Genomic DNA, 23,939 nt, shown 5'->3' with positions numbered 1-23,939 from the left:
ACCCACTGATCGGAGACTTGCTTTAACCAAGCGTCGCCAAAGTGGGAGAGCCTGCCACCGACTGAGGACGTGGCTGGAGCAGGCCGAGAGTCATGAGGAAGCTGCCTTAGTGGCAGAACCTCCTGCGGACTTCTGCGGACGCGCTTTTGTGCGCCAGTTGGATTTCTGATCCTTAGCTGAGTTAGCGGACGAGGCGGAAGGCTTAGAGGATGACCAGTTGGAGGAACGAAAGGAACGAAACCTCGATTGATTCCTACCCTGGGCGGGTTTCCTGGTCTTGGTTTGTGGCATGGAAGTACTCTTCCCGCCAGTAGCTTCCTTAATGATTTCATCCAGCTGTTCACCAAACAGCCGTGAACCAGCAAAAGGGAGCCCAGCAAGAAAACTTCTTGGAACAAGCATCTGCCTTCCACTCTTGAAGCCACAAGGTCCTGCGGATAACAAGAGAATTAGCTGAAGCCACCGCAGTGCGGTGAGCAGCCTCCAGCATGGCAGACATGGCATAAGATGAAAAAGCTGAAGGCTGAGCAGTTAAGGTAACCATCTCAGGCATAGATTCCTTGGTGAGGGAATGCATCTCCTCTAGAGAAGCAGAGATGGCTTTGAGAGCCCACACTGCTGCAAAAGTCGGGGAAAACGCGGCCCCCGCAGCTTCATACACAGATTTGGCCAAAAGGTCAATCTGACGGTCAGTGGAATCCTTAAGTGAGGTGCCGTCAGCCACCGACACAACGGTCCGGGCTGAGAGCCTAGACACCGGAGGGTCTACCTTTGGGGAGTGAGACTACTCCTTGACCACCTCAGGTGGAAATGGAAACCGATCATCAAAACCACGCTTTGGGAAGAGTTTGTCTGGGCAGGCTCTGGGCTTGGTCACAGCGGTCTGAAAACTGGAGTGGTTAAAGAACACACTCTTCACTCTCTTAGGCGAGGTAAACTGATGTTTTTCTGCCAGAGAGGGTTGCTCCTCTGATACTGGCGGATTGAGATCCAGCACAGAATTAAAAGAAGCAATCAAATCACTAAGATCTGAGTCACCCTCAGAGAAATCGATGGGATACATAGCCTCCGAGCTTCCTCCTTTCCTCCTCATCTTGCGAGTCAGCTCTTGAGACAGAGCCGTGGGATGAGGAGGGGGAGGAAACCCTGGCCTTCTCTTAGAAGGACGGGGTCTGGGACCTGATGATGAATCCTCTGTGAGCTCTGATGGACGGAGGTCAGAGGATAGGAATCCTCTGTCAAGAGTATTAGAGGCACCCTGTGAGGAGGGCTGATGCATATTCATCAAAGTCCTGGACAAAAGTCCCATGGACTCAGCAAATGACTGGGATATGGACCTAGAAAAGGACTCTACCCAGGCCGGGGGTTCAATCACAGGTGCAGCAGCAGCCTGAGAGACCACTGGGGGTGAGACTCCAGGCTGTGGCACCGCCAAGTTAGAGCAGACATCACAATGTGGATAGGTGCTCGGCTCAGGCAGCAGGAGCTTACATGCAGTGCATGCAGAATCAAGCTTTGGAGCCTTGCTCCTTGTGTGAGACATGCTGCTGGAGTGGGGGCTTTGCAGAGAATGAATTGTGTGCCCTCCAGATCCCGAAGCCTGGACCCCCAGTGCACAGCACCTCAGCAGAGATGCAGAGTGCAGAATGTCCCAGAGCAGAGTGAACTCTGAGTGAGAAATGGCCGCCGGAGCGAGGAGAGGGGGCGGGACTAGGGGGGTTCCTATAGGAGCGGGAACTGGAGGGCTATAGAGACCTGCAGGGGAGGAGGGACGCCCCAGCAGTGGGGAGTGTCCGTCCCCTGTGTAGAACGGCCGCCGGGAGGAGCCGAACCTGTCCCTCTGCATGAGTGACATGCGAGGGCAGGAAAACGAAACTAGGCCTCCGGCGAAGCCGGGGCCTAAATTTAAGCGGCGAGGCCGACAAGCAGGCACCATCGGCGCAGTTCTCAGGCAAAAGCTAGAGAACCCGCCGGAAAAGGCAAAATAATCATATACAGCAAACTCTCCCCATACAATAAAGAACCGGGACCCCCAACACATAAACGTCTCAGTTACTTAGCTGCTGAGACGCAGGGCCAGGTCCCTGGGGATGAGTGCTCCGGTCCAACAGGATCCTCAAGGGGCTGTGGATGGAGACCGGACTCCTGCCAGGCATGGAGACCGTGCTGGCTCCCACTTCAAGCCAGAGCCCAGAAGGGATGGTGAAGGAGCGCGGCATGTAAGGCTCCAGCCTTGGAAATCAACCTTAACAACACCGCCGACACAGTGGGGTGAGAAGGGACATGCCAGGAGTCCAGACTTGGACCCGCTTTTCTTCAAACTCTTTCCAAAAATCAAACAAATCAGATGAGAATGCATGTGTGGATGTATGCCTCCTGAACACAAAGCGATAAACTGGCTAGATCTGGTTCTCCAGGGGGTGTATAAGCTCAGAGGGAGGAGCTACACTTTTAAGTGTAGTACTTTGTGTGTCCTCCGGAGGCAGAAGCTAAACACCCATGGTCTGGGTCTCCCATAGGAACGATAAAGAAATACAGTATATAAAAAGGAAATCATAAAAATAAGGCCTACATAACACATCATAGGGTTACGTGACCTAAACATGGCATCAGTTATATGACCCCCCCCCCATTCATAATGTGATCCTGTCATTTACATTCTCCCTGTAAATTTCGGCTGATCCGGACATATACAGGCCATGAATGAAACGGACCTTAGAGGAAATAAAGGGTGGAGTCTCCCGTGAAATCTGGATGACGCCGCGCCGGCCGCAGTCTTATTTACTCTTATTCACGTCATTCTCTTAGGTTTCCAACATAGTTAGTGTCCGATTACTGCTCTACATTTTCATTCAATTGCTCATTGTACATTTTCTATACAGGAAAGTCAAATATGGACGCTACATTTGCCTGTTTCTATGCCAGTCCTTGACTGCCCTCACCTGCTCCATCAGTCACGTCCTCCAATTCTCCAGCCACAAGGGGCACGGGATGTCCATCAGATTCGGGAGACGGGACCCTTCTCCATTCACAAATGTTAATAAATAACAATCGTTCATCAGGATCCTACAAGTATAATTATTGAGAGATGTCAATATACATAGGTGTTAGAATGGAAAAATAAAATAGTTCAGATGTGGTTTAATAATGTGGATACATCAGTTGATGCATATGGATTTATTACAAGAGGGTGGCCTCTCTTGGGAAAATTGGATTTTTGAACTGACTAAAATCCCTTTCTCTAGGTATAGGTCCTGCAGAAAGTCATGGCTCCACCTGATGGGCTATAGCCTTTCCTCTGACATTACATAGCTCATTTTAGTGCCAAAAGGCATTATGACGGAAAAAAAAAAGCATGCAATGTAGTCCTGTAATGATAATCTACTGCTGCTTAAACAATGATTTTATCAAAAGTACACTAAACAGCCCAGTAAGTGACACATCGGTGGAATCAGGGTCTCTGCCCCTACATTATTCTGCTCTTAGATTAGGTGGCAAAAACCTGGTGATAGATTCCCTTTAAAGAATTAAGACAAGGTAACAAGTCCCAGGTGGCATATTTGCCAACCTGGGCTATGGATGTCGGATATCCCAACCACCCAGAAGGTCCCAAGCGTCCTTGAATGAGCGGTAACGTGAAAGGGAACAGATCTATCCATGATACAGTTGGATTCCATAGACCAATTCACTAGAAAAGAAGGGAATTTTGTTACTTACCGTAAATTCCTTTTCTTCTAGCTCTTATTGGGAGACCCAGACGATTGGGTGTATAGCACTGCCTCCGGAGGCCACACAAAGCACTACACCAAAAAGTGTAAGGCCCCTCCCCTTCTGGCTATACACCCCCCGTGGGATCACGGGCTTACTCAGTTTTAGTGCTAAAGCAAGAAGGAGGAAAGCCAATAACTGGTTTAAACAAATTCACTCCGAGTAACATCGGAGAACTGAAAACCGTTCAACATGAACAACATGTGGACCCGCAAACAAACCAAAAATCCCGAAGGACAACAGGGCGGGTGCTGGGTCTCCCAATAAGAGCTAGAAGAAAAGGAATTTACGGTAAGTAACAAAATTCCCTTCTTCTTCGGCGCTCTATTGGGAGACCCAGACGATTGGGACGTCCAAAAGCAGTCCCTGGGTGGGTAACGAAATACCTCATGTTAGAGCTGCAAGACAGCCCTCCCCTACGGGGAGGCCACTGCCGCCTGCAGGACTCTTCTACCTAGGCTGGCGTCCGCCGAAGCATAGGTATGCACCTGATAATGTTTGGTGAAAGTGTGCAGACTCGACCAGGTAGCTGCCTGGCACACCTGTTGAGCCGTAGCCTGGTGTCGTAATGCCCAGGACGCACCCACGGCTCTGGTTGAATGGGCCTTTAGCCCTGATGGAACCGGAAGCCCCGCAGAACGGTAGGCTTCAAAAATTGGTTCTTTAATCCATCGAGCCAGAGTGGCTTTAGAAGCCTGCGACCCTTTGCGCTGACCAGCGACAAGGACAAAGAGTGCATCAGAGCGGCGCAGGGGCGCCGTACGGGAAATGTAGATTCTGAGTGCTCTCACCAGATCTAACAAATGTAAATCTTGTTCATACCGGTGGACCGGATGACGACAAAAAGAAGGTAAGGAGATATCCTGATTAAGATGAAACGAGGATACCACCTTAGGGAGAAATTCCTGAATGGGGCGCAACACTACCTTGTCCTGGTGGAACACCAGGAAAGGAGCCTTGGATGACAGAGCTGCCAGCTCAGACACTCTCCGAAGAGACGTGATCGCTACCAGAAAGGCCACTTTCTGTGACAGGCGAGAAAGGGAAACCTCTTTCAGAGGCTCAAAAGGCGGCTTCTGGAGAGCAACTAGTACTCTGTTCAGATCCCATGGATCTAACGGCCGCTTGTACGGGGGCACGATATGACAGACCCCCTGCAGGAACGTGCGCACCTTAGAAAGGCGTGCCAGACGCTTTTGAAAAAACACGGATAGTGCCGAGACTTGCCCTTTAAGGGAGCCAAGCGACAAGCCCTTTTCTAACCCCGATTGCAGGAAAGAAAGAAAAGTGGGCAATGCAAATGGCCAGGGGGATACTCCTTGTGCAGAGCACCAGGATAAGAAAATCCTCCACGTTCTGTGGTAGATCTTAACAGAGGTGGACTTCCTAGCCTGTTTCATGGTGGCAACGACTCCTTGGGATAATCCTGAAGACGCTAGGATCCAGGACTCAATGGCCACACAGTCAGGTTCAGGGCCGCAGAATTCCGATGGAAAAACGGCCCTTGGGACAGTAAGTCTGGCCGGTCTGGGAGAGACCACGGTCGGCCGACCGTGAGATGCCACAGATCCGGGTACCACGATCTCCTCGGCCAATCTGGGGCGACGAGTATGGCGCGGCTGCAATCGGCTCTGATCTTGCGTAAAACTCTGGGCAAGAGTGCCAGAGGCGGGAATACATACGGGAGCCTGAACCGCGACCAATCTTGGACTAAGGCGTCTGCCGCCAGAGCTTTTTGATCGCGCGACCGCGCTATGAATGCCGTGACCTTGTTGTTGTGGCGGGACGCCATTAGGTCGACGTCCGGCACCCCCCAGCGGCGACAGATTTCCTGAAACACTTCCGGGTGAAGGGACCATTCTCCTGCGTCCATACCCTGGCGACTGAGGAAGTCCGCTTCCCAATTTTCTACGCCTGGGATGTGAACCGCGGATATGGTGGATGCTGTGTCCTCCACCCACGTGAGAATCCGCCTGACTTCCTGGAAGGCTTGCCGACTGCGCGTCCCTCCTTGGTGGTTGATGTAAGCCACCACTGTGGAGTTGTCCGACTGGACTCGGATTTGCCGTCCTTCCAGCAACTGCTGAAAGGCTAGGAGGGCAAGATACACTGCCCTGAGTTCCAGGACATTGATCTGAAGGGAGGACTCCTGCTGAGTCCATGTCCCCTGAGCCCTGTGGTGGAGAAAAACTGCTCCCCACCCTGATAGACTCGCATCTGTCGTGACTACTGCCCAGGATGGGGGTAGGAAGGATCTTCCCTGAGACAACGAGGTGGGAAGAAGCCACCATTGCAGAGAGTCCCTGGCCGTCTGGGAAAGGGAGACTTTCCTGTCTAGTGACGATGACTTCCCGTCCCATTGGCGGAGAATGTCCCATTGAAGTGGACGCAGATGAAACTGCGCAAAGGGAACTGCCTCCATGGCTGCCACCATCTTCCCTAGGAAATGCATGAGGCGCCTTAAAGAGTGCGACTGGCCTTGAAGGAGAGACTGCACCCCTGTCTGTAGTGACCGCTGCTTGTTCAGCGGAAGCTTCACTATCGCTGATAGAGTATGAAACTCCATGCCAAGGTATGTTAGTGATTGGGTCGGTGACAGATTTGACTTGGCAAAATTGATGATCCACCCGAAAGTCTGGAGAGTATCCAGCGTAATATTCAGGCTGAGTTGGCATGCCTCGAGAGAGGGTGCCTTGACAAGTAGATCGTCCAGATAAGGGATCACCGAGTGTCCCTGAGAGTGCAAGACCGCTACCACTGCCGCCATGACCTTGGTGAAAACCCGTGGGGCTGTCGCCAGACCGAATGGCAGAGCTACGAACTGAAGATGGTCGTCTCCTATCACAAAACGTAGGAAACGTTGGTGCTCCGTAGCAATCGGCACGTGAAGATAGGCATCTTTGATGTCTATTGAGGCAAGGAAGTCTCCTCGAGACATTGAGGCAATGACGGAGCGGAGGGATTCCATCCGGAACCGCCTTGCGTTCACGTGCTTGTTGAGCAGTTTTAGGTCCAGAACAGGACGGAAGGAGCCGTCCTTTTTTGGAACCACAAACAGATGGGAGTAGAAACCTTGCCCTCGTTCCTGAGGGGGGACCGGGATCACCACTCCTTCTGCTCTCAGAGAGTCCACCGCCTGCAGTAGGGCATCTGCTCGGTCGGGGTGTGGGGAGGTTCTGAAGAACCGAGGTGGAGGCCGAGAGTTGAACTCGATTCTGTACCCGCGAGACAAAATGTCTGTTACCCATCGGTCTTTGACCTGTGACAGCCAAATGTCGCAAAAGCGGGAGAGCCTGCCACCGACCGAGGATGCGGAGGGCGGAGGCTGAAAGTCATGAGGTAGCCGCTTTGGAAGCGGTTCCTCCATTTGGTTTTCTGGGGCGTGCGTGAGGCCGCCAGGAATCTGAGTTCCTGTGTTCCTTCTGAGTCCCTTTGGAAGAGGAGAATTGGGCCTTGCCGGAACCCCGAAAGGACCGAAACCTCGACTGCCACCTTTTCTGCTGTGGCTTGCTTGGTCTGGACTGTGGTAAGGAAGAGTCCTTACCCTTGGACTGTTTAATGATTTCAGCCAATGGCTCACCAAACAGTCTATCTCTAGATAATGGCAAGCTGGTTAAGCATTTTTTGGAACTAGCATCTGCTTTCCAGTCCTTTAACCACAAGGCTCTGCGCAAAACCACAGAGTTGGCGGACGCCATAGAGGTACGGCCTGTAGACTCAAGGACAGCATTGATAGCATAGGTTGCAAACGCAGACATTTGCGAAGTTAGGGACGCCACTTGCGGCACTGCTGGATGCATGATAGCATCCACCTGTGTTAAACCAGCTGAAATAGCTTGGAGTGCCCACACGGCCGCGAATGCTGGAGCAAACGACGCGCCAATAGCTTCATAGACAGATTTCAACCAAAGGTCCATCTGTCTGTCGTTGGCATCTTTAAGTGAAGCGCCATCCTCTACTGCGACTATGGATCTAGCCGCCAGCTTGGAAATTGGTGGATCCACCTTTGGACAGTGGGTCCAGCGTTTGGCCACGTCCGGGGGAAAAGGATAACGGGTATCCTTAGAACGTTTAGAGAAACGCTTGTCTGGATGAGCGTCGTGTTTCTGGATTGATTCTCTGAAGTCAGAGTGGTCCAAAAAAGCACTTAATTTACGCTTGGGATATAGGAAATGGAATTTCTCCTGCTGGGCAGCTGCCTCCTCTGCTGAAGGAGCTGGGGGAGAAATATCCAACAGTCTATTGATGGCCGATATAAGGTCATTAACCATGGCGTCCCCATCAGGGGCATCCAGATTGAGAGGGGTTTCAGGGTTAGAATCCTGATCCCCGTCCTCAGACTCCTCACAGAGAGACTCTCCTCGCTGAGACCCTGAGCAGTGTGATGACGTCGAGGGTCTTTCCCAGCGAGCTCGCTTAGGGTGACTGGGGCTGTCATCTGAGTCAGAGATTTCAGCCTGTGATGCCTGGGACCCCCTTGAAGTACGGATTAGTTCCAACTGAGGGGGACCTGGGAGCAAGGGCATAGCAGTGTCTATGGCTTGTATAACTGGCCTGGACTGCAAGGTCTCCAGGATTTTTGTCATAGTCACAGACATCTTATCAGCAAAAACTGCGAAGTCTGTCCCTGTCAACGGGGCAGGGTTCACAGGCGGCTCTGCCTGGGCAACTACCACCATAGGCTCTGGCTGACGAAGTGCCACTGGGACTGAACATTGCACACAATGGGAGTCGTTGGAGCCTGCCGGTAGATCAACCCCACATGCAGTACAAGTAATGTACACAGCCCGTGCCTTGGCACCCTTGCGTTTTGCGGATGACATGTTGCTGTCTCCTCAGAGCAATACAGGGTGACCAGCCAAGAAGCGACCTTACAGTGCAACTATATAATAATTATATATATTATATATATATATATATATATATATATATATATATATATATATATATATATATATATATATATATATATATATATATATATATATATATATATATATATATATATATATATGGTACCAAGTACACTAATATATCACTGAGGCACTAGTGGGGCCAGCGCTGAAGCGCTGCTTACCGCCCGCTTAAGAGCGGGTGTGTGGTCGCCAGAAATCCCTCCAGTCTGGGTCTCCCAGAGCCTGCTGCCTTTCCCCAGCCAGACCGCACGTGTAATGGCTGCCGGCGTTCTGTGAAGGGAGGGGGGCGGGCCCTGGGCGTGCACAGACAAAGAGCGGGAAGCCTGCGTTCCCCTGTGCCTAGTGAGAGGGCTGGAGCATGTAAATAAGGCTCCAGCCCTCGGCGCTGCCTATTGAGCAGCGTCTCTCCCCTACCCTGAGTGACAGGGTGGGGGCGGGAACGAAACGGCGCTAGGCCGCAGAAGCCGGGGACTATAGTTAGAAGCGCCGCCGCCGTAAAAGTGCGGTCGGCGCGAAGTCCCCGGCGCACTACAGGTCGCAGTTGCGCCGCCGCTCCAGGAGCGGTCGGCGCAGTAGTTCCCACCATGAAAACGTCACTCAGCAAAGCTGCAGTGACCTAACCCCAGCGCACAGCGCTACTGTCCCCGGCGCACTACAACACTCAGCAAGTCCTGAGTGTGTCCGTGCGTGCCAGGGACACCGAGTACCTGAAAGATGCAGGGCCATGTCCCTGACTGTACTCGTGCTCCTCATCCAGCAGGTTCTCTGGGTCTGTGGATGGAGCCCGGCCTCAGGGCTTGAAGGCCGGCAAGATCCCACTTCCACAGAGCCCTCCAGGGGATGTGGAAGGAAAACAGCATGTGGGCTCCAGCCTCTGTACCAGCAATAGGTACCTCAACCTTACAAGCACCACCACGGGTGAGAAGGGAGCATGCTGGGGGCCCTATATGGGCCCTCTTTTCTTCCATCCGATATAGTCAGCAGCTACTGCTGACTACAAACAGTGGAGCTATGCGTGGATGTATGACCTCCTTCGCACACAAAGCTTGAAAACTGGGTAAGCCCGTGATCCCACGGGGGGTGTATAGCCAAAAGGGGAGGGGCCTTACACTTTTTGGTGTAGTGCTTTGTGTGGCCTCCGGAGGCAGTAGCTATACACCCAATCGTCTGGGTCTCCCAATAGAGCGCCGAAGAAAAACGTGGTCTTGAAGGGCCGGCAGATCCTTGTGGGGTCAACAAGAAACCACCAAAGAATAATCAGAATGAATGAAGACTTACAAAATAATAGAAAAATATCTTGTTATCCTGACCATGCAGTGAGCTGGAGGGAAAAATAGGACAATCTGGAGTTTTATCCAAAAAGAAGGATTTTTGTGTACTCACCGTAAAATAATCTCTTTCTCTGAGTCTTCATTGGGGAACACAGGACAATGGGTGTATGCTGCTGTGACTAGGAGGCTGACACTAAGTAGACATAAAAAAAGTTAGCTCCTCCCTAGCAGTGTACACCCTGAGCCAGAGGCGGATCCATGCCAGTTTAGTGTACAAGCAGTAGTAGGAGAAACCTGAACAACCATAACTAATCAAGGTAATAACAAGAAACACACAGTATCTTATCTAAATATATATATATATATATATATATATATATATATATATATATATATATATATATATATATATATATATATATATATATATAAAAACATAAATAAGCCGGGTACAGGAGAACGTGTTTCCATAAAGAACCAGTAACACCCGGCAACTAGAGTAACCCCATATCCAAACAGGGTGGGTGCTGTGTCCCCCAATGAAGACTCAGAGAAAGAGATTTTACGGTGAGTACACAAAAATCCTTCTATCGCTTTCATTGGGGGACACAGGACCATGGGACGTCCAAAAGCAGTCCCTGGGTGGGCACAGGAATAATCATACAGATTCAAAATATATCCAAAACTCTAAGAATGCTCGGTGCAAACATAAACCGGCTTATCATAGGTGTGCGACAGCCGCTTGCTGTATCCTGGGAACCCTGGAAAAGGTAGAAAAGCTTGACTACGCGGCGGCCCTGTAGACTTGCTTGGCTGACGCCTGGCGTCTGATTGTCCTAGACGCCCCAATTGCACCGGTGGAAAGGCCTTTACACTCCTCGGAGAAAACCTGACTCTAATCCTGTAGGCCTCTGATCTGGTCAGCCTGACCTAACTTGCAGTGGTAGCCTTGGACGCCGGCATGCTCCTCCTGGGTCCCGTAGACAGGACGAATAGGCCGTCCAAGATGCAGAAGGGCGCGGATCTCGAGACGTAACTCCTCCGAGCTCGCACTAGATCCGGTGTAAGCCGTGACCTCTCCAAGGATCGAATAGAGGCTGGACCGAAGGATGGAGCCACCATCACCTCATTCAGATACTACATCCGGTAGGAAAAAAATCTGAGACGGGTGCCGAACAATCTCGTCTTGGTAAAAAAAAAAAAAAAAAAATAGAAAAAAAGTGACCCGCATGAGAGGGCTGACAGAGCAGACCTTCCTCTGATTGAAGTGACTGTCCTCAACAAAGGCACCTTCCCGGATAGGCGTGAGATTGAGGATCGAGCGGGGCTAATTGAAGAGACCCTTGCTTGGATGAACGTCCTGACTTGCGGCCGAGATGCAAGATTTCTTTGGAAAAGAGAGATAGAGCCGACACCTGATTTCTCTGGAAAAGAGAGATATAGCCGACACCTGCCCTTTGAAGGTTGCTGGCCAGAGACCCGCTTGTAAGCCTGACTGTAGGAAGGCCAGTAACACTGGGAGTGACAGATCCACTGGAGATGAGTTGACGTTGACCTCACACTCTTGAAAGGAGGCCTTTGATTGGAGACGGAGGCTTCTGAGTTCTGACCATGGTCTGTAACACCTGTGGGATAAAGCCTGCCTGGGCTAGTAGCCATGGATCCACAGCCATGCGGTCAACTTGAGAACCTCTGACTATTGAAGGAAAAAAGAACTTTGCGACAGGAAGTTCAGACGATCTGGAAGCCACCATGGGGTGTCTGATGAGCTGCGTGAGCTCTGCGAACAACGCTTGACTGGGTCAATCCATGGCAATGAGAGTCACTAGGATGCCCTCTGCTCTGAGTTTCTTGAGGACTCTTGTGACTTTATTGTTAAATCGAGAAGCCATCAGGTCTACATTCGGAATATCTAATCTGAGGAAGATGCATTCGAAAAAACCTCTCTGTTGAGGGATCATTCGCCTGCCGCCCGACCTTGCTGATATAGTCCGCTGCCCAATTCTCCATGGCGGGGAAAAATGAATGTGGACAAAATCTGGAGTGGTGAGGCTATGCCCACTGCTCGATCTTCTTCACCTATGTCATCGCCATGACGCTCCTTGTTCCGCCCAGGTGATGTCCGACTGGATTCTAGATGGCGATTCTTGTATGAAGAGCTGAAAAAAATCTGTAGGGCTCGGAGAAAAAAACTCTAATCCCTAAAAAAAAAATTGATAGGCAGACGGCTCTCCTGGGACGACCACCGACCGTGAGCCGTGTGCTTCGGAACACCGCTCTCCAGTCGGAAGACTGGTATCGGTGGTGACTGCCTGCCAGTGTACTGGTATGAAAGACATTCCACTGGACCGACGATGGCCGCTGGTCCACCATAAAAACGAGCGGCGGTTTCCTGGAGTCAATTGGATCCTGCGATTCAAGGTGAACAGAGAATTGTCCCATCTGTTCGGCCAAGTCAGCTGAAGGAGACGAAGGTGGAAGCGGCAAATGGAACCGCCTCTATTGCCGCCACCATCCGACTGAGGACTCTCCGGCTCGGAGTGACGGAGGATCTGGAGGTCTCTTTGGAGGGACACGCGTCCTTGGATGGTATCGAACTCCATGCCTAGACAGGTAATCCTGTTGTCCGGGGTCAGAGAGGGCTTCTTCCGATTGATGCGCTAGCCTAGTCGGGACAGGATATTGATGGTGACCTGAACACTTAGGAGACGGTCGGCAAAAAGAAGAATCCCTGATCGACAAGGCGACCAGGTACGAAATCACCAAAAATGATCGTCTGCTATTGCGAGACGCAGGAACATCTGTGCTGGTGCGACCTGTATGTCCGACGATAGACTTGCTGAAAAAAAAAACTATTATGTCCCCTGAGTCCAACAACTCTCCGACCCAGGGGTCCGTGATCCCAGTCCGCCAGATGTGATTGAGATGAGACAGGCCCCCCCCCCTCTACCTGGTCTGCGCCCGCGCGCAACGACCAAGAGTCATCTAGCGGGGTAGCGCTGTGATCCGGACGTCGTCGTCGATGGCTGGCGTGGCTGAGAAAAAAACGCCAGAAAGGGCATGCATCGAGGTACGGAATCTTCCTGTTCCTCTGCGGGGACCTGGTTTTCTTGTGTGTGTGGAACCGGAGCTCCCGTGATCTCGTCGATGACCTGATCCAGCCAGTCCCCAAACAAACGACCTCCTGTAAAGGGGGGGGCTGTAAGTGATATCCTAGATGCCACGTCCGCATACCAGGCTCTGAGCCAGATCGCCCGACAGATAGCCCCCGTGCTGCTAGCCGCTCTCACTGGGCAGTAAGCTGCTGACGGAGATGCGATGAGTATGTACTCACCCGCTAGAGCAAACTGTGTGCCAAGTGTGAACTCTGGATTGCACGATCCCGCGCTAAAAACCGTTGTGGAGGTTATCGGAACCGGACATCATGGATGCTGCCAGCTAGACGGCGGCGAGGGCAGTAGGAGTACCGTGTCTGCCGTCTGAAGAAAAAACTGTACGGGCAACTCTCTTGGTGTTTTGTGGCGTCTCGGAGCAATGGCCCGAGCGGGAGAGATAGTACTTGAAGATGACCGCCGGAAACAAAGCAGCTGGGCGACCATAGGCGAATCTGTCCATTCCTTCCTGAGAGCCTCAGGAAGGGAGAAAAAGGAAATCAAACGACTTACCCTTGTTGAATATCTTGACCGGTTGTCGTCTGTGCTTGTATGGAATTTCAGCAACGACTGGATGGTCACTAAATTGCCTGTTTGTCCGCTTAACCTGTTTTAAGGAGACATGCAAGTACTGGGTAGCCACAGAGTCCGTCTGGAGCTCTAGCGTATGACTTACCGCTTTGGCCGGACTATCCACCCTACCTCTGACCTCAGTCCTCAGTCCTCTGATCTGGAATCAGCATCAAGGCTGCACCCGACTCTTCTCCTGAAAAAAGGGTCGGCCGGTCTCGGAGACTAGGAACACTCGGGGCCTGGAGGTGATGGAAATCTCCGGGAGGGCTTGAGAGAAGGCCCAGCAGGTCCCCTTCTGCGCTCCAGTGATAGGGTCTGGATCAGACTGACTGTTGTCCAGAGCCAGCTGGACCGGGGGAGCATGGCCGAGCGTAGGGAGCGACTGCAACGCCTGCGCGATGGTCCTAGACGGCCTTGAGAGAGAGTCCACAGACAGGGATAGAGGGTCTACCCCTCCGGATAAGAGAGCGCAGAGGAGTTCGGGTGCTGGCGGTGACCTGGGGCGCAAGCCGAGCGGGGGGGCGTAGCCTGGATTGGGAGGATTTTACCTAGCAGGCTGTGCATGCATAAAGAAGGGAATTTTGTTTACTTACCGTAAATTCCTTTTCTTCTAGCTCCAATTGGGAGACCCAGACAATTGGGTGTATAGCTATTGCCTCCGGAGGCCACACAAAGTATTACACTTAAAAGTGTAAGGCCCCTCCCCTTCTGGCTATACACCCCCAGTGGGATCACTGGCTCACCAGTTTTAGTGCCAAAGCAAGAAGGAGGAAAGCCAATAACTGGTTTAAAGACCAATTCAATCCGAGAAAACATCGGAGAACTGAACCATACCACATGAACAACATGTGTACCCGAAAAAAACAGAAAAACCCCGAGAAAACAGGGCGGGTGCTGGGTCTCCCAATTGGAGCTAGAAGAAAAGGAATTTACGGTAAGTAAACAAAATTCCCTTCTTCTTTGTCGCTCCATTGGGAGACCCAGACAATTGGGATGTCCAAAAGCAATCCCTGGGTGGGTAAAAGAATACCTCATGCTAGGGCCCTCAAACGGCCCTCTCCTACAGGTGGCCAACCGCCGCCTGAATGACTTATCTACCTAGGCTGGCGTCTGCCGAAGCGTAGGTATGCATCTGATAATGCTTGGTAAAAGTAAGTAGACTCGACCAGGTGGGTGCCTGACACACCTGCTGAGCCGTAGCCTGGTGCCGTAATGCCCAGGATGCACCCACGGCTCTGGTAGAATGGGCCTTCGGCCTTGAGAGAACCAGAAGCCCAGTAGAACTGTAGGTTTCAAGAATTGGTTCCCCGATCCCCCGAGCAAGGGTGGATCTGGAAGCTTGCGACTGTTTACGCCGACCAGCGACAAGGACAAAGAGTGCAGCCGGGTGGCGCAGGAGCGCCATGCGGGAAGTAGAACCTGAGTGCTCTCACCAGAACCAACAGATGCAAATCTTTCTGAAATTGATGGACTGGACGAGGACACAAAGAAGGTGAGGTGATATCCTGATTGATATGAAAATGGGATACCACCTTAGGGAGAAATTCCGGAACCGGACGCAGAACTACCCTGTCCTGGTGAAGGACCAGGAAGGGAGTTTGTAAGAGAGCGTTGCTAGCTCGGAAACTCTCCTAAGAGACGAGACCGTTACTAGAAGGCCACTTCCCGTGAAAAAACGGGAAGGGAGACATCCTTCAAAGGCTCGAAAGGCGGCATCTGGAGAGCAATTAGAACCTTGTTCAGATCTCAGGGCTCTAACGGCCGCTTGTACGGAGTGCTGAGAAGACAAACTCCCCGTAGGAACATGCGTACCTGAGGAAGTCGTCGTTTCTGAAAAAATACAGATAGCGCTGAGACTTGACCCTAAAGGGAACTGAGCGACAACCCATTTTCCTACCTAGATTGCAGGAAGGAAGGAAACATAGACGATGCAACCGGTTAGGGAGAAACACCCTGCGCCGAGCACCGAGATAAGAACATCTTCCACGTCCTGTGGTCAATCTTGGCGGACGTTGGTATGCTAGCCTGTCTCATGGTGGCAACCACGTCCAGAGGTAATCCTGACGACACTAGGTTCCAGGACTCAATGCCACCCCATCCGGTTGGGGGCCGTAGAATTCAAATGGAAGAATGGCCCTTGAGACAGCCAGTCTGATTGTTCTGGTAGTGCCCCCGGTTAGCCTACCGTGAGGCACCACAGAACCGAGTACCACAACATCCTCGGCCAATTTGTAGCGACGAGGATGGCGCGGCCGCCGTCAGTCTTGATCTAGCGCAGTACTCTGTGCAACAATGCCAGAGGTGGCACCTAAGGGAGCTGGAACTGCGACCAATGCTGAACTAAGGCGTTTGCCGCCAGAGCTCGATGATTGTGAAACCGTGCCATGAAGCTGGCACATTGTTGTTGTGCCGTGACGCCATTAGATCGACGTCCGGCCTCTGTCAGCGGCGCCAGATCTCCTGAAACCCGTCCGGGTGAGGAGACCATACTCTTTCGGCCACACCTCAGCGACTTAGGAAGTCAGCTTCCTAGTTTCCACACTTGGGATGTGAATTGTGGATATGGTGGATGCCGTGTCATCCACCCACATCAGAACCTGCCGGACTTCCTGGAAGGCTTGCCGGTTGCGCGTTCTTCCTTGCTGGTTGATGTATGCCCCCGCTGTGGAGCTGTCCGACTGAAGTCGGATATGCTTGCTTTCCAGCCGCTGTTGGAAGGTTTGTAGGGCAAGATACACTGCTCTGTGTTCAAGAGCATTGATCTGAAGCGTGGACTCTTGCTGAGTCCACGTACCCTGAGCGCTGTAGTGGAGAAAAACTGCTCCCCACCCTGACAGACTCGCGTCTGTCATAACTATCGCCCAGGACGGGGATAGGAAGGACCTTCTTTTTTAACCAAGAGGTGAGAAGAAGCCACCACCGTAGAGATTCCTTGGCCGCCTGAGAAAGAACGACGACTCTGTTGAGGGACGTCGACTCCTTGTCACATTGGCGGAGAATGTCCCATTGTAGTGGACGCAGTAAAACTGCGCGAAAGGAACTGCCTCTATTGCTACCATCTTACGTAGGAAGTGCATGAGGCGTCTCAATGTGTGCGACTGGTTCTTAAAGAAGAGCTTGCAGCCCGTAGTGAATGCTGTTTGTCTAGCGGCAGCTTCACTATCGCTGAGAGAGTAAGAAACTCTATGCCTAGATATGTTATCGATAGGGTCGGGGTCGGATCTGACTTTAAAAAGTTGATGATCCACCCAAAACTCTAGAGAGTCTCCAGCGCAACGTTCGGGCAGTGTTGGCATGTTTCCTAAGAGAGTGCCTTGACAAGTAGATCGTCTAAATACTGGACCACTGAGTGACCCTGAGAGTGCAGGACTGTGACTACTGCTGCCCTGACCTTGGCGAAGACCAGTTGGACTGTCGCTAGCCGGAAGGTAGAGCTACGAACAGAAGGTGTTCGTCTCCTATAACGAAGCGTAGAAACGCTAGTGCTCTGGATCAATCGGCACGTGTGGATAAGCATCCTTGAAGCCTAACGATGCTAGGAAATATCCTTGGGACCTTGAGGCGATGACATGGCGGAGGGATTCCATCCAGAACCGCCTGGTGTCCACGAGCTTGCTGAGCATTTTTAGATCCAGAACGGGACGGAACGGCCCGTTGTTATAGGTACCGCAAAGAATTTGGGGTAAACCGTGACCTTGTTCCTGAAGAGGAACGGGGGTCATCACTCTTTCTGCCTATAGAGTGCACCCTGTTTGCAGAAGAGCAGCGGCCCGGCCGGGAGGTGGAATTCTGAAGAATCGAGTTGGGGGACGAGAAGTGAGCTCTATCCTGTACCCGTGAGACAGAATGTCTCACACTCAATGGTCATTGACCTATGGCAGCTAAATATCGCCAATGCGGGAGAGCCTGCTACCGACCGAGGCCGCAAGTCATGAGGAAGCCGCCTTGGAAGCGGGTTTTCAGACTGTCGCTCTTTTGGGCGAGACTGAGCCCGCTAAGAATCTTAGCTCCTCTGATCCTTTTGAGTCCACATTGGACGAGGAAAAATGGGACCTGCCCGAGTCTCGTTAGGCAACCTTTTTTGGAAGCAGATCTGCCTTCCATTCTAGAGTCCAGGACAACCTGAATCGCGTAAGAAACAAATGCAGACATTTGAGAGGTTAAGGATGCCACCTGCGGCACAGATGTACGTGTAACCGTGTCAATCTGTGTAAGACAAGCTGAAATAGCTTGGAGTGCCCCAAGGGAGAGAATGCAGGAGCCAACGCCGACAGCCTCATAGATGGCTTTCGACCAGAGATCCATCCGTCTGTCAGTGGCATCTTTGAGTTTGCAGTTCCATCTCCCACTGCAACTATGGATCTAGCTACAAGCCTGGAGATTGGAGGATGCCGCTTGGGACACTGGGTCCAGTCCTTGACCAAGTCAGGGGACAGGGATAACGTGTATCCTAAGCCGTTTGGAGAAGCGCATATCTGGATAAGCGTGGTGTTCCTGGACTGCCTCTCTGAAGGCAGAGTGGTCCAGAAAAATACGTGAAGCTGACTCCTCCACTGGAGGAGCTGTGAGAAATAACCCACATTCTATAGATGGACGCTATAAGATTATTTACTATGGCGTCACAATCAGGTGTATCCAGATTGAGAGCGGTCTTAGGATCAGAATCCTGAGCCGCTACTTCCGCCTCATTACACAGCGAGTCCTTCTGTTAGGACCCTGATGAAACCGAGGCCGCTCATAGCGAGCCCACTTAGGCTGTCTGGGACTGACGTCCGTGCAGAGCCGTGACTCTGGGATGCGTGTGACATTCCCGGAGCTGTTAGTTATTCACACTGAGGGGGGCCATGGATCAATGATTCAACAGTGCCCATATTGTGAGAGACATGTCCGGACTGCTAGGCTTCTAGTATCATAGCCATAGTCTCAGAAAAACTGTCAGTAAATACTGCAGACACCGTCCTCATCCCCTGGCCATTAGATGCATATAATGGGAGTCTATGTAACCTGCCGGCCGTATAGCCGTACATGCTGTACCAGCTGTATAGAAAAACATGTGGTTCTGCACCTTTGTTTTACACAGAGAATATGCTGATAACTCCTCCGCATAATCCAGGAGGGTATATACAACGTGCAACCAAACAGTGCAATGTATATAGTACAAGCATATCTATAAGTGCACTTCTGCACTAGTGGGGTTAGCACCACAGGTGCTGCTTAACGCCTGTTACAGCGATTGTGTGACTATCAGAATGCCAGGGTGTTCCACACTTGTCTCTGTATCGTAAACTGACACTAATGGCTGCCAGCGTCCTTGTAGAGAAGGAAGCCGTGGGCGTGCCTGAGAAAGTGCGGGAATCCGGATTCCCAGTGCACACAGTGAGAGGGGTGGAGTATGCAAAACATACTCCAGCTCTCAGCGCTGCTCTATGCAGCGTCACGCCCCTACCCTGACTGTCAGGGCTGTGGGCGGTAACGAAGGGAGACTAGGCCCAGAAGCCGGGGACTCGAGTTAACAGCGCGGCCGCCGTAAAAGCGCGGGCCGCGCTGAAGTCCCCGGCGCACCACAAGTGCCAGCCGCGCCGCAGTTCCAGCGGCCGGCGCGACCGATTCATAGAAGTGGCCAGCGTCCCGCCCCTCTCCTGACTGGCAGGTCTGGGGGCGGGAACGAACGGAAGCAGGCCGCAAAAGCCGGGGACTCTAGTTATCAGCGCGGCCGCCGTAAAAGCGCGGGCCGCGCTGAAGTCCCCGGCGCACTACAAGTGCCAGCCGCTGCGACCGATTCCTGGAAGTGGCCAGCGTCCCGCCCCTCTCCTGACTGGCAGGTCTGGGGGCGGGAACGAACGGAAGCAGGCCGCAAAAGCCGGGGACTCTAGTTATCAGCGCGGCCGCCGTAAAAGCGCAGGCCGCGGTGAAGTCCCCGGCGCACTACAAGTGCCAGCCGCGCCGCAGTCCCAGCGGCCGGCGCGACCAGTTCCCATAAGTGAGCCTGCTTCAGCGAAGCTGAATGAGGCCATGGCACAGGCGCCGCAGCGCTGATGTCCCCCGGCGCACTACAACACCCAGCATGCTGCGGTGTGAGCGCCAAATGCACGGGGACACAGAGTACCTTGAGGAAGCAGGGCCATGTCCCTGATGTACTCCGCTCCATCCAGCATCTTCTCCAGGGGCTGTAGATGGAGCACGGTCTCAGTGCCTGGAGACCGGTAAATCCCACTTCACCCAGAGCCCTGTAAAAAGGGATGGGGAAGGAATCAGCATGTGGGCTCCTGCCGCCGTACCCGCAATGGGTACCTCAACCTTACAAACACCTCCGACATACAGTGGGGTGAGAAGGGAGCATGCTGGGGACACTATATGTGTCCTCTTTTCTTCCATCCGACATAGTCAGCAGCTGCTGCTGACTAAAAAGTGGAGCTATGCGTGGATGTGTTGCCTCCTTCGCACAAAGCACAAAACTGGTGAGCCAGTGATCCCACTGGGGGTGTATAGCCAGAAGGGGAGGGGCCTTACACTTTTAAGTGTAATACTTTGTGTGGCCTCCGGAGGCAATAGCTATACACCCAATTGTCTGGGTCTCCCAATGGAGCGACAAAGAAAAAGCTATAGGGTGCTTAGGAAAAAAAAAAACACTAGTGACGCTAGGGGGGAGACAGGAGAAAAGGGGAAAAAAAATTAAAGAGATATAGTCTGCTCCTAAGCAGGAGCAGCACTCACCCAGGTCCTGTGTCCCACCCAGGTCCGCAGAGGTCTCATAACACTGCGGGGACAGCATTGCTTAAGAAGAAAAGCCGTCCTTAATTTTTTTTTTTGCAGTAGGGGGCTGGGCAGAACCTGCAGGGGTCATGCTTGGGACAAAGAAGGGAATTTTGTTTACTTACCGTAAATTCCTTTTCTTCTAGCTCCTATTGGGAGACCCAGACAATTGGGTGTATAGCTACTGCCTACGGAGGCCACACAAAGTATTACACTTTAAAAAGTGTAACCCCCTCCCCTCTGCCTATACACCCTCCCGTGGATCACGGGCTCCTCAGTTTTGGTGCAAAAGCAGGAAGGAGGAAACTTATAAATTGGTCTAAGGTAAATTCAATCCGAAGGATGTTCGGAGAACTGAAAACCATGAACCAAAAGAACAATTCAACATGAACAACATGTGTACACAAAGAACAACAGCCCGAAGGGAACAGGGGCGGGTGCTGGGTCTCCCAATAGGAGCTAGAAGAAAAGGAATTTACGGTAAGTAAACAAAATTCCCTTCTTCTTTGTCGCTCCATTGGGAGACCCAGACAATTGGGACGTCCAAAAGCAGTCCCTGGGTGGGTAAACGAATACCCCGATAAAAAGAGCCGACAACGGCCCTCCTCTTACAGGTGGGAACCGCCGCCTGAAGGACTCGCCTACCTAGACTGGCATCCGCCGAAGCATAGGTATGCACCTGATAGTGTTTTGTGAAAGTGTGCAGACTCGACCAGGTAGCCGCCTGACACACCTGCTGAGCCGTAGCCCGGTGCCGCAATGCCCAGGACGCACCTACGGCTCTGGTAGAATGGGCTTTCAGCCCTGAAGGAATCGGAAGCCCTGAAGAACGGTAGGCTTCAACAATCGGTTCCTTGATCCACCGAGCCAAGGTTGACTTGGAAGCCTGCGACCTCTTACGCTGGCCAGCGACAAGAACAAAGAGCGCATCAGAACGGCGCAGTGGCGCCGTGCGAGACACGTAGATCCGGATTGCTCTCACTAGATCTAACAAATGCAAATCCTTTTCACATTGGTGAATTGGATGAGGGCAAAAAGAAGGTAAGGAGATCTCCTGATTGAGATGAAAAAGGGGACACCACCTTAGGGAGAAAGTCCGGGACCGGACGCAGAACCACCTTATCCTGGTGAAATACCAGGAAGGGGGCTTTTCATGACAACGCTGCAAGCTCTGACACTCTTTGGAGTGATGCAACTGCCACTAGAAATGCCACCTTCTGCGAAAGACGTGATAGAGAGACATCCCGCAGCGGCTCAAAGGTGGTCTCTGAAGAGCCCGTAGAACCCTGTTGAGATCCCAGGGTTCCAGCGGCCGCTTGTAAGGTGGGATTATGTGGCAAACTCCCTGCAGGAACGTGCGGACCTGCGGAAACCTGGCTAGACGCTTTTGAAAAAAAAAACACGGAAAACGCCGATACTTGTCCCTTGAGAGAGCCGAGAGACAAACCCTTGTCCCTTCCGGATTGAAGGAAGGAATGAGACGTGGGTAAGGCAAACGGCCGGGGGGTAAACCCCTTATCAGGGCACCAGGCTAAGGAGATCCTCCAAGTCCTGTGATAGATCTTGGCTGACGTTGGTTTCCTGCCCTGTCTCATAGTGGTAATGACCTCTTGAGATAACCCTGAGGACGCTAGGAGCCGGGACTCAATGGCCACACAGTCAGGTTGAGGGCCGCAGAATTCAGATGGAAAAAATGGCCCTTGAGACAGCAAGTCTGGTCTGCCTGGGAGCGCCCACGGTTGACCCACCGTGAGGTGCCACAGGTCCGGGAACCACGACCTCCTCGGCCAGTCTGGAGCGACGAGGATGGCGTGGCGGCAGCCGGACCTGATCTTGCGCAACACTCTGGGCAGAATTGAAGGGAGGACTCTGTCGGAGTCCAGGTTCCCTGAGCCTTGTGGTGGAGAACAACCGCTCCCCACCCTGACAGACTCGTGTCCGTCGTGACCACAGCCCAGGATGGGGGCAGGAAAGATTTTCCCTTCGACAGAGAAGAGGGAAGAAGCCACCACTGAAGAGAGGTCTTGGCTGCCAGAGAAAGAGAGACGTTCCTATCTAAGGATGTCGACCTCTTGTCCCATTTGCGGAGAATGTCCCATTGGAGTGGACGCAGATGAAACTGCGCAAAGGGAACTGCCATTGCTGCCACCATCTTCCCCAGGAAGTGCATGAGGCGCCTGAAGGGGTGTGACTGGGCCCGAAGGAGAGATTGCACCCCTGTTTGCAGCGAACGCTGTTTGTCCAGCGGTAGCTTGACTATCGCTGAGAGAGTATGAAACTCCATCCCGAGGCAATTCAGTGATTGGGTCGGATTCCATTTTGACTTTGGGAAATTGCTGATCCACCCGAACCTCTGGAGAGTCTCCAGAGCAACGGTCAGACTGTGTTGACATGCCACCCGGGAGGGTGCCTTGACTAGGAGATCGTCTAAGTACGGGATCACCGAGTGGCCCTGAGAGTGTAGGACTGCCACAACGGATGCCTTGACCTTGGTGAAGACCCGTGGGGCTGTCGCCAGGCCGAAAGGCAGTGCCACAACTGAAGGTGTTCGTCCAATGGCGAAACGCAGGAAGCGTTGATGCTCTGGAGCGATCGGCACATGGAGATAGGCATCCCTGATGTCGATTGATGCTAGGAAGTCTCCTTGAGACATCGAAGCGATGACAGAGCGGAGGGATTCCATGCGAAACCACCTGGTTCTCACAAGTCTGTTGAGCAATTTGAGGTCCAAAACGGGACGGAATGAACCGTCCTTTTTTGTTGGCACCACGAACAGGTTGGAGTAAAAATCGCGACCACGTTCCTGAAGGGGAACGGGGATCACAACTCCTTCTGTCTTCAGAGTGTCCACCGCCTGAAAAAGTGCAACGGTTCGCTCGGGGGGCGGAGATGTTCTGAAAGAAACGAGTCGGAGGACGAGAGCTGAACTCTATCCTGTAACCGTGAGACAGAATGTCTCTCACCCATCGGTCTTGGACATGTGGCCACCAGGCGACGCAAAAGCGGGAGAGCCTGCCACCGACCGAGGATGCGGTTTGGGGAGGCCGAAAGTCATGAGGAGGCCGCCTTGGAGCCGGTGCCTCCGGCGGTCTTTGGACATGACTTAGACCGACATGCAGAAGAGTTTCTCTGGCTCTTCTGTGGCCTGTTGGACGAGGAGGATTGGGATCTGGCTGAGGGCCGAAAGGACCGAAACCTCGCTTGAATTTTTCGTTGCTGAGGTCTCTCTGGTTTTGGCTGGGGTAAGGACGAGCCCTTTCCCTTGGATCCAATTGCTCGCCCAACAATCGGTCGCCAGAAAAAAGGCAAACCGGTCAAGAACTTCTTGGAAGCAGAGTCTGCCTTCCATTCGCGTAGCCATATGGCCCTGCTGACTGCCACCGAATTGGCGGATGCTACCGCTGTACGGCTAGTCGAGCGGAGCGGAGGTACGGGTGACCGCATTAATCTCAGACCGACAAGTTGAGATAGCCTGGAGTGCCCACACTGTTGCAAAGGCTGGGGCA

The 23,939-nt window shown here is 52.4% G+C and overlaps 1 protein-coding gene across 5 annotated transcripts in view; it reads right to left on the bottom strand.

Moving 5' to 3' along the window:
* The window catches only part of PIH1D2 (PIH1 domain containing 2), a 178,280-nt gene that overhangs the window by 137,230 nt on the left and 17,111 nt on the right, over positions 1 to 23,939 (bottom strand). For all 5 annotated transcript variants that reach the window (XM_075328439.1, XM_075328436.1, XM_075328438.1 and 2 more), the window contains exon 3: positions 2,943 to 3,066. In XM_075328439.1, coding sequence (XP_075184554.1) covers positions 2,943 to 3,066 — 124 coding nt within the window. The remainder of the gene's footprint in view (positions 1 to 2,942; positions 3,067 to 23,939) is intronic.

The sequence above is a fragment of the Anomaloglossus baeobatrachus genome, chromosome 11, assembly GCF_048569485.1.
Source record: "Anomaloglossus baeobatrachus isolate aAnoBae1 chromosome 11, aAnoBae1.hap1, whole genome shotgun sequence".
In the NCBI taxonomy this organism is placed as follows: domain Eukaryota; kingdom Metazoa; phylum Chordata; class Amphibia; order Anura; family Aromobatidae; genus Anomaloglossus; species Anomaloglossus baeobatrachus.
Note: the sequence above shows the minus strand (reverse complement) of the source record. Positions and strands in the feature narration are given on the sequence as shown.